An 11407-nucleotide genomic window follows, 5' to 3' on the forward strand; every position below is an offset into this window, starting at 1 on the left:
AGTGGTCGCCAACCTTGTAGAATGGGCTGTGATGTTCTGAGGCACTGGTATCCAAAGAGACTCATAGGCCAGGGTAATGCAAGCCCGCAGCCAACAAGAAAGTGCTGAGCTGGTGACCTTCTTCCCCAATGCCCTCAGATGAAATGAGACGAAAAGTGACTCAGATAGACAAATGTCCCAGGTCCTGGTTAGGTAGATCTTCAGGGCTCAACATACGTACAGGAAGTGCCTGGCCATCTCCAGAGGATGAGTCGGCTGAGGGCAAAAGGAAGGCAAGACGATATCCTGACTACAGTGAAAGATGGAAGAAACGTGAGGTCGAAAAGCAACTTCACAGAGTCTGTGTGGAAGACGCAGAACTGGCAGGCAATGGACAAGGCTGCCAGATCTGATACCCTCTGGGCTGAAGTAACTGCCACAAGAAACAGACCTTTGTACGAGAGCAAACGTAATGATATAGACTTGAAAGTCTCAAAAGGAGGATGCCTGAAGAACTTTTGGAAGGCTCCAAGAGGGAAATCGATGAACTACATGCGGTGGCAAGAGAGAAGGCCCTCAGGAAATGCTTGACCAAGGGGTGTGTTCCAAAAGAAGGCTGGTCCGATCGTGTGGACAATATGGATGAGACAGCTGAGGCCTGCCTGCATAGAGTATTACACTTCAGTCCCATTGAGAGACCTGCATGGAGAAAATCAAGTAGGTGATTAACCTTAGCCCTGGACGGACGGATTTGCTGTTTAAAACACCATGCAGCAAAGGCTGACCATGTGGCTTGTTATATGCAGACTGTGGAAGGACTTCTAGAGGCCAAAATGGTAGCTACAAAGTCCTTAGAGAACCCCGAACACCTCAAGTAAGACCGCTCAACACCCAGGCTGTCAGACTAAGCCAGCCAGGGTCCAGATGGCGAACTGGACCCTGAGATAGCAGGTCTGGTGACGATGGTAGACACCACCATTCCTGGGTCGAGAGAGCCAGCAGATCCAATAAACATGGCCTGCGTTGCTAGTAAGGGCCCAGGAGAACAATTTGAGCACGTTCCTGACGAATCTTCCTGATCATGCGTCCCAGCAGCAGAACTGGAGAGAAGACATAGAGTATTCCTCTTAGCCAAGTAGTTGACAATGCATCGATTGCTTCAGCGCCAGCACCTTGTTGATGATAATTGGGTGAAAAATGTTATAAGTTGGGCATTCTGAGATGAGGCGAAGATATCCACAAAGAGACCGAATCAAAGGTGCAGTTGATGGAATACCCTGGGATGCAGTTTCTACTCCCAAGAAAGAACCTGTTGTCTGCTGAGCCAGTCTGCTACTATATTGAAGTCGCTGCTGAGATGCTCCACTCTCAAAGAATGTCGGTGACGTTCAGCCCAGTTGAAGATGAGAGCTGATTGCGCCTGGAGGGCCCTCAACCGTTTGCCCCTTTGACGGTTCAAATGCGCCTTCACACTGACTTTGTCAGTATGAATGAGAATGTCGATCAGATGGAATCTTGTATGAAAGTGGAGGATGGCCCGATGCACTGCTTGCAACTCCAGCAAATTTATGCAGAGGCGTTGCTCAGAAACCATCCACTGGCCTTGAACAAAGAGGGAATTGCAATGGGCACCCCACCCGAGGAGACTGGCATTGGTTGTAATCAGGGTTTCTCTGAAGGGAGGGTCTGTCGGGTTCTCTGAAGGGAGTTCCTTTCTGAAGATTTCTGGCTACCATCTACCAATGAAACGACGCCCTCAGACGAGGTGAGAGATGCACCCTCCTGTGTCTGGAATTGGCGATGTCCAGCTGAAAAGGTAACAAAGGTATGGTGGTGAGCCCAAGGGACAATGTGAATGGAAGAAATGAGGAGTCCCAGGGCCTTGGATAGAATCATCACATCCTCCATCCTTCTGGTCATCAGATGGCAAACGGTGCAAATGGTGGCAGCTATTCTCTCGGGGACAGAAACATCGTCGCACGAGATGTGTCCACAATGGTGCCCAGGTGAAGACACTGCGTCGGAATCAGGTGGCTCTTCTCCAAGTTCACAAGGAAATCATGGTCCCTCAACGTCGAGGGTGAGACATACGTGGATGGATGCCTGAGACATGGAGTGTGCCCTCACCAGGAGGTCGTCCAGGTAGGGGTAAATGTGGATCCCCTGGAGCCAAGGTATGCCACCAGAGCAACCATCAGCTTCATGAACACCCTCAGAGCTGACGAGAGACCAAACAGAAGGGCCCGATATTGGAAGTGAGCCCGGTCATAGATGAACCTCAGGAATTTTTGATCGTTGGGCAGGATAGGAACATGCTGGTAGGTTTCCTTCAGATCAATGAAGACGTCCAATCACATCACACACGTATAGACTGCAGGGTGCGGTGGAAAAGCAATCCACACATGCACAGGTAGAGGGGTGTAGTGGATTGAGTGAGGCCAGTAGAACATACCCACAGTACAGGGGAGCAGTATGACCTCAGAGCAGCCAACTCCTTCCTTTTTCTTCTTCCCAGTAATCTGGTGGTTGCTCCCCTGCTAGGATTAGATTCCGATGACCTGGTGGCCCTTCCAGACAGAAACTTAAGGGACCCTAGAGTAAATCAGGCTGGCCGAGCTTTCTTTAAGCTCCTGTTTAAATATCAATTGTTTATATGCAACGGATCGAACCTAAGCCGTGCCACTGATACATATACCTATACGGGACTTAAGGGCAGAAGTGTCATCGATTACATGGCCCTATCACAGCCTCTTATTCCAATCATAAAATCCTTCGAGGTAATACCGCGACCCGAGAATGACCACATGCCTTTACATGCCAGCTTCTCCCTCCCACTACATCCCCCCTATACTAACATCATTCCTCCCGAGACACTAGTAGTCCAGGGGGGAAGAAGGCTACGGTGGAATGGGAAGCTGCATGATGAAGTTGTATCTCTTTTAAATCTGCCACTGCTTCTGTCACTGAGAGCCCACCTCCTTGCTGACCCTGACCCCATTGGTTCTTATGAATCCATTGTGAGGCTGTTAAAACCCCTGCTAACTAGCTCCCAACTAGGCAAACCGAAAAGTAGGGGCTGGTTTGACTCTCTGTAAACTCGAAACGCAAACTCGGACAGTCCATTAGGGCCCTTAGAAAGGCTGATACACACGAAAAATTTTCTAGATTCCTGGACCAAAGACGGGCCTACAAAAAACTGTTATCCAAAAAAAACCTTGATCATACTTAACTCCTATGTAGAGAGTTGGGTCTTGCTGTTGGGGAAAAAAATACGTCCAAATTCTGGGAGCTGGGAGCCGGCGACCTAAGGGGAGAGTGCTCTCATACTGACAACCAAATTACATCAGACCAATGGGCCAAATATTTTTCATTGCTCTATAAAAATCCCTCGCCCCTCACACAGGCCATCCCTCTAGACCTTATTGGAACCCTACAACTCTGCCCTGTGTGGAGCCCGGTCTCAAAAGAGGAGGTAGCCTCTCTGATTCAATCGCTTCCGCATAATAAAGCACCAGGCGAAGATATGCTCCCCTCAGAGCTTTTCAAGTCCAACTCTGAATGGTGGGCTCCTGTCTTAGCCAAAGTGTTTTCTCATATACATGCTTCTGGCCAAGTTCCGAAGGGTTGGGGAACAAGCATAGTTATTCCGCTTTACAAGAGTGGAGCCAAGTCTGATCCAAAAAACTTCAGACCCATTTCATTGCTGGACATTTATCCAAACTATACTCAAAATATCTGCTAGCGAAATTGGATAGATGGGCCAGTGAGAATGGCATAATTGTTAAGGAGCAGGCTGGATTCGTTAAAGGCAAATCCACAATAGATCAATGCTTTGTACTGCTGCATTTAATCCAGAAATAAGCATTCTATAAAGGGAAAGAACTTTTTATCACATTTGTAGACTTCACATCGGCTTTTGACACGGTAGATAGAGATCGACTTTGGTCCTTGTACTCAGCCTCTCAATCAACCTTTTCAATATGGTATCCCTGGTATAAAACCACCTTTATCATGGAACCATATCTCTCATTCTTAACAATACCCTCCTTGAGGAGATTATTCACGGCCCTTCGATTACAAACAATGGCCACTTCCTTCCTCGAAGGACGCTACGCCAATACCCCCTATCACGCACGAGTTTGTATATGTCAGATGGGGGAGGTCGAAGACCTGGCCCATTACCTCTTGAGATGTCCCCTTTATGCGGACTTGAGATCGAAAACTATATCACCTATAATTTCCCCCATGGTGGATAGGGCCATTCCAGAACAGATTGCCATCCTCTTGGCTGGCACAGATATTTATACAACTTCCAGGGTCGCCAACTTTGCATCGGTCGCATACAAGATACGGGCCAAATGTGCTAAACTGCACAAACCAGCATAACTCTGTTTAATCTGTCCCTACCTGTAGTCCCCCGGACAAAAATGCAACCTCCCAGTTCACTCCTCATACTCTCCATTATGACCCTTTTGTAACGGTGGTCAATAATATTTCCTTGAAGTGTCCAACAGTTTTAAAAATGTTAGTTAGTTTTAAAGGACAAGACTACGCGGCACATCCGGACGCCTCGTTACTAAACAGTTGGCAGGGATTTGTCATAGGGCTAGGGTCACCCCATGCACTGGAGTAACGGGTAGTGTAAATTCTATGTATAATTTTTGTGATTTTGTTATATGTGCCTTACTTGCGAATTACCCATGCTCATGTTTTTTTATTCCCGGATTGTGATGGCCTATGGCTGTAAACAATAAAGTATTTTACCTTTACCTTCTTCTATCTTCCCTTATTTTATTTTATTTTTGTAATATATGAATTCCTTATTACTTCCCTCATTACTTCTTCCCCTTCTCTGTTGCCTCCGCTTCCGTGCTTGTCTCTGTAATTCCTTATTATTTCTCCCCTTTCCACTCTATTGCCTCCTTTTCCATGCTTGCTCCTTGTCTAAGAAGGGGAGTAAACAGGAGGAGGCCAGGAATGGATAGGCCCTGGTGACTGAGGTGAAGAAAAAAGGCAGAAAAAGGACAGCCAAAATGGTGGACAGAGAAAAAGAGCAGGAAAACAGCAACACAAAATGGCAGCTCTATAGCACCTATGAGGAAGATGGCAAAAATGGTGGGAACCATAAAATGGCTCTATAGCGCCTATGAGGGAGAGGACATGCAAAAAAATGGTGTAAAGCAGTAGCTGCAAGCTTCTAAAGGCAGTCTGGGGAGGGAGAAGAGAAGCTGCCACTTGCCAGCTCCGAGGGTGGTGAATGGTGTGGAAAATAGAGAAGACTTGAAAAGACAACGTAAAAAAGGAGAAAGAAATGAGGAGAGCAATAACAAAGAAGACTCACTGACAGGGAGCTAAGGCTGAAGGATCCCCCAGGACAAAGGCAGGAATGGAATGTGGTCAAGCCGGAAGGAGCAGCCGACGTCTTAACTCTCATGCATTCCTGCCTTTGGACACTAAGCAGCGCTACTACCCACCAGATGGCATGCTACCTGGGGAAAATAGGGCTGTTTTGTTGTGGGGGCAAGTTGACATGATAAGGGTTTATGAATCCTGTGTAGAAAGAAGATGAAGGTAAGTTTCTCCCTTGCGGTAGAAGTCAGAGTCATCCAATAAAACTGATCATCAGTCGATTGTCAGGACAGAAAAAGAACACAAGAAGAACCCTGCAAGACCAGACTAAAAACTCATCTAGTCCATCATCCTGTTCTCACAATGGCCTACCAGATGCCTATGGGAAGAAAAAATACTTCTTCATACACGGAATAATTAATTTATGAAATTCATTATCACGACATATGGTTATAGCTCTTGGTTTAGGTAACTTTCAAAAGTGATTGGACATAAGTCTCTCAGCAGTTACTAACTATGAGAGCTACATGCAAGTTCCACATATAGGCAGTGTACTGCTGAATACCAGTTGCTAGGAGGCAAAGAATGGGAGAGAGTGGTTGCTTTCATGCACTGACTATGGGTTTCCCAGAAAAATTTGGTTGGTCACTGTTGGAAAAAGGATGCTAGACTGGAAGGTCTTGTCCTCTGTGCTCTTAAAATAAATTCTAACTTTGCTGAGAGAAAAGGAAATATATGTACCTATTCTAACAAAAATTAGGGCCATAACTCAGTGGTAGAGCATCTGCCTTGCATGCAGAAGGTCCAAGTTCAAGCCTGGGCATCTCGTAGGATTGGGAATGTCCCCTGCTGAAACCTTGGACAGCAGCTGCCAGTCAGTATAGACAATACAGAACTAGACTAAGAAAAGCACAGCATTTGCTATCCTGTTCATAAACTATTGTTTGATTTGTGATGAACAGCCAAGACTCTCAGACTAAGGCATAGGAGAGTTTTATTACAGACCATCTCTTTTTTATTGGTTTGCCAGCTTGCTTCACTGTGAAAGCCCTGCAGCAAGCTGCTAGCTGAATACTACTCTTGATAGAACTCACATTACTTTTTCTTGACTAGGAGTGCTTGATCTGACATCAGAAAGCTTCTGGTTAGAGATACTTAGCTTGTTATCATGCCATTGCTATAGGTGTCCCCATAACAAAATATTAAAACAAATAGCTGAGCCACATTTTAAATGAAGATATATTCCTTTGTCATTTGGTTGCAATATTTCTTCATCTGAACTTAATAGCAAAACTGAAATATAGGACCATAAAGAGTACATTTCTTCTGCACTTCCACAGTATTGTACTGTCTGTAGTGAATGTAGCAGTGCCCCTTTAAAAGAAATGATCAAAAAACTTGTGTCTAAATTAATTTTTATTCTCTTCTGTTTGCACTATTTAGCTTAATTAGCTTCACATGGAAGAACTATAACATTTCTAACCAAACTTTCATGGCTTTAAAAAGTATTCAATGCTGTTAAAAAGGAAAACAAATATATCCTTCCTGACAGATTGCGTTATGATTTAACAAGATGAAAACTACCAAAGATCTGAGTGCTTCCCGTATTGTTGCAGTGCAGCTGTCTTTCTGTTAAAAGTTTCCAGTCTGTATTTTCATGGCTTCTTGGGGCCAGGTATAATAGTCTGTCAGAAAGTTTTCATAGTCAATGCTATAAACCTGGGAGCGGATGAATGCTTCCTTGTCTTTTGGCTCAGGGTAGAAAGTGGCTGTCTTGTTGCTGTAGGCATCCTCTACAATCTGAGAGAACAAGACAAATCCTTCATTGTTAGAATTTTGCATTGATTTGAGAGATAGCATGGTATACAGTGAAGTTCAACATTTAATATCAGGTCTCACATTCTCATCAGATTCTTCACAAATGAAGCTATAATCTGGCCAAGTAAACATTAAAAAAGGCAGCCAATTTTCTGGAAGAGATCACCAATATATACATTTTGAAATGAATTCTGCTACCAGCTCATATCAGTCATAATCAATCATCAGTGTTTGTTTCACTGACATATTAATTATGGGCAGATCTGATTATATTATGGAAACTATTTGGGGCTTAGATGCCAAAATCTGTTCATAGTTTCAGTCTTCTGATGTCAGTACAATACAACAACTTTTAGCTTGCCATCACTAATGGTGTTGGTCTCAATACACTACATTAAGCAAAATCCTATGCAAGTTACTTGGAAAATAGGATGGGCAAGTGATTCTATTCCTAGTCCATGTCACTTTCACTTTTATTCACCCATAAAACTATTCCATCCCATTTCTGCATTAATTTGTGATATATATTTTAATCCATATGAAAATTTGCATTTATTATATACATTTCTAAACATATTGGGTTATAGCCAGCTACGTTTACTCATAATAGATATTGAAATGAATGGACTTTATCACACCCACTAATTTTATTGGATCTACTCTGACTATGAATAATGTTGAATACAATCAATTTTCTCTCAAAATATGCATTTTAACCTATTTTTATACACATGTTGGAATGTTCACAAAGTGCAATAACTCATGGATAACTAAATAACTAAACAAATCTGCTCAGGAGGGTTGGGGGAACCCATAGGACAGATTTAGGGGGTGCGCAGGGGAGTGGGGGACGGACCGCTATGCAAGCAGAAAACCTTGCACCGATAGGACTGTGGCTTAATGTTGCTTTGGATCCAGCCCATAACATGTGAAGTGGCTCTTATAGCCCAGTTCTCACCATCCCTGCCAGTGGAAGTAATTGTAACTGATTTTCTTGGGACTTATTTCTAAATGAGTATACGTAAGAGTATGCCTACATCCATGAAAAAATACAATGTGTAAGGCACATGTTTCTCTGTAAATAAGGGGCACATTTGGATTTATTACAAGTACTTTTTAAAAAAGTAGCAGAGATCAAAATTTTCCTTTCCTCCTACAGCTAAGTATGAAATAATCCAATGCTGTACAACTAGAAAAATTTACTAAAGCACGTTTATCATTGCCAAAATGATTTTGGAAAGCCTAAGAACCCAAACACATTTCATCCTTGCTTTTTCAAAATGAAAAGTATGAGCTGACTTAGAGAAAATCTCCATTCCTGTCACAGCCATTCATAAACTGTCTGTGGAAATGTGGTATAAAGTAAACTGACTATGAACCCAACACATCCTGAGCTGAAATTTGCTTTCAAAATAAATTGGAACTAAATTTATATAGAAGTAAATTGCTTCCCCTTGATATAGCACCTACACTCTAGATTAGAAATACTGATAGGAATTTTGTTATATATTCATTTCTTTTCCTGAAAAGTTCATTATATATGTTGATAAACATTCCTTAAGAGTGGAATGTATTGCTATAAATGTACAATTACTCAATGTATTTGAAGGCGGTTTTCAAACATGTCTGTGTTTTTTGTGTACATCTTCTTGCTTTATGGGGTGTGGGAGCACTACAGGTTAAATATTTTCAGTTTGGATGTCCAGAAGCTAGACTAATAATAAAATCCCATCAATCGTATATCATATCTGACTTAAACACAATTAATATTGCTATAATGAAACAAAGAAGCCTTCTAGAGGGATTCTAAAAAGGTTTTGCCACACACAGAGTGCTAGATTTCAACCAGAGAAGTCTGCATAAATGTGTTTTGACATCTATAAGATATATGTATTATGAACTTGAAGAGAAATAAAATATGACAACTCTTTCTACATGGAATCAATTACTACATAACCCTGAAGGAGTGAGTTCATGAATAGAAGCTTACTGACAACAAAAACTGATCTTTACATGAGAGATTATCTCTATCCAGCTCAGCAATAAAAATATGACACCCTATTGGGAGATAAAGAAGGAAATGAAGTTCATGGAGTAAGAACCATGGGCCTAGATATAAGAGATTCAGCCTTGGTCTCCTGTCCCTTTATATTTTAGGGAATTTGGACTGGGATAACAGCGCTCGAGAAAGAACTTTTTTCCCCCAGTACCATTTTTCCAATGAGTGCGCGCACACGCACACGCACGCACGCACACAGAGCTACCATATGCCCCACCAGGGAAAACCTACATGCCACGTAGTGTAATGGAATATTGGACTAGGACTGGGAAGACCTAGGTTCAACTAACTCCTCAACAGAAAATATCAAAAGGTAATTTCTAAACAATAAGCAACTAGGAAGAAAGACAAATGCAAAAACAATAAAAATGAAAATGTGAAGTAGCAACATCAGTCATTACTAACACTAATGATCATTATCCATCCATAGAGTGCTTCATATATGTCTTACTCAAAACAAGTACTCATAAAAATGTTAATTCCCCTGCCATCTGTAACCCTGTATTCTACCAATTCCTATAGCAGTCAGGAAGGAAATCGGTAAAATACATTCTTGACCAGTTGGGCTAGATTTGGAGAATCTTTGGATATTCCTATTGGCAGGGGAACCCAAAATTTTCTGAGTGTTCTTTTTCAATATGGATGGATAATTATTATTAGTGTTAGCCATGACTAGTGTTACTTCACTTTAAAAAAAAAATGGAATCTATCTTTCTTCCTAACTACTTAAAGTTTAAAAATGATCTTTTTATAATTTGAATTCCTGCTAAACTGTGGACCACTGAAAACTGAAATTCATTTGGTCTAGGTTTCATACTCTATAGTTTTTAAATGTTTATTAAGTTACAGTGTTTCAGGTTTTTAAGTTAGCAACTGTAATGTCAATGATGTTTTTTTATTTGAATTTGTCATATAAAATCATTTTAATAGATTCAGTGTCTGAGCACAACCATTACAATTGTCCTGTCTGTTGGGGTAGAATTCCTTTGTGCTCAACTTTCAACTCACCACTGAGCCATTGGGCTCCTGCTGGGAGGAAGGGTGGGATATAAATCAAATAATAAATAAATAATATAATAAAATAAATGAAGCTGAACAGGTGACTGTGTGCCAGGCACTGCTCTTAGTTTAACCTTTTAGGATTATTTTGAGGATAAAAGGGGGAGGAGAGACAGGGTAAAAAACCATGATTAGTACCTTAAGATCCTGGGAGGAAAGGAAGAACATAAATGTAATGAATACGTAACTCTGCTTTGGGTAAAGAAACTTTGTTTAGGCAAAAACCATTTCAAAAGAGTTAAAAACAATAACAGATTCACAACAAATTAATTTCATGAAAGTGACCAGCAGGTGACACAACCCAGGATGCAGATAAATTCTACTGATGTGCTGCAAGACCTAGTATGCTGTAATTGTTTTGAGGCAATTTTAAAAACGTTTTTGATAGCAAAAAAAAAACACAAAATATGCCATCAATATATTAGAGCCTTTAACAAATAACATTAAGCCTATTTTTAATCAGGAACTGCAAAATAAACTTACTTTCACAGCTATTTTCAGAGAGACATCTCGAATTGCAGCTAGTGGTGGATACAAGCGGCCCTCCTCTAAATGTTTCTTTGAGACCTGTTGACATATGACCTAGGAACAAAATGTAAAAGTTTTACTTTTAGGCTCTCATTATGCCAATAACCTCATCTGGAAAACCACTGCCTGCAAGTGGATGTATGCAACCATTTTTCTACAACAAAGTAGTCAGGGCCAGCATCAACATCCGCATCCTTGGGCATCCCAGGACCTTAACTAGCAACCACCACCACCTTTTCATTTTTTTCAGCCTAGTACTCTGAGCCTCTATTTTAATTTCCCACAATTGTCCTGACAGTATTGCTCCAGGGCACTATGGGAATTTTAAATGGCAGCAAGATCCAGCCACTCTGCATTGCTGGGCACACTGCTACTGCTGTCTGCTGGCACCACCAAGGAAGCCCATCAGGACCCACCAATGGAGGAAGGAGCCTACCAGATGACAGTCTCTCCAGGGCCTCCTCAAATCTGTTTTAGGGCAGCTTTTTCCTATTTCAGACAAACATTTACACAGGAATAAATCTCTGGACTTGTCAAGTGCCACTTCTCCTATGCTCCATTTCATTACAGAAGTCAAGCAGAACCATGCTCATCACCTTCCCGAGCATGGCTCGT

General features: G+C 41.9%; 1 protein-coding gene across 3 annotated transcripts in view; it reads right to left on the reverse strand.

Moving 5' to 3' along the window:
* Positions 1-6706: 6706 nt before the first annotated feature.
* ME1 (malic enzyme 1) overlaps positions 6707-11407 on the reverse strand; it is a 219431-nt gene continuing 214730 nt past the window's right edge. Inside the window, exons 13-14 of one of the 3 annotated variants that reach the window (XM_061623239.1) lie at positions 10748-10846; positions 6707-7128 (exon numbers count right to left, since the gene is read on the reverse strand). In XM_061623239.1, the coding sequence (XP_061479223.1) occupies positions 6961-7128; positions 10748-10846 (267 nt within the window). In that variant the 3' untranslated portion in view covers positions 6707-6960. The remainder of the gene's footprint in view (positions 7129-10747; positions 10847-11407) is intronic. The other 2 variants (XM_061623241.1, XM_061623240.1) reach the window with 2 other exon arrangements.

Source organism: Rhineura floridana, chromosome 4 (genome assembly GCF_030035675.1).
Source record: "Rhineura floridana isolate rRhiFlo1 chromosome 4, rRhiFlo1.hap2, whole genome shotgun sequence".
Taxonomy (NCBI): domain Eukaryota; kingdom Metazoa; phylum Chordata; class Lepidosauria; order Squamata; family Rhineuridae; genus Rhineura; species Rhineura floridana.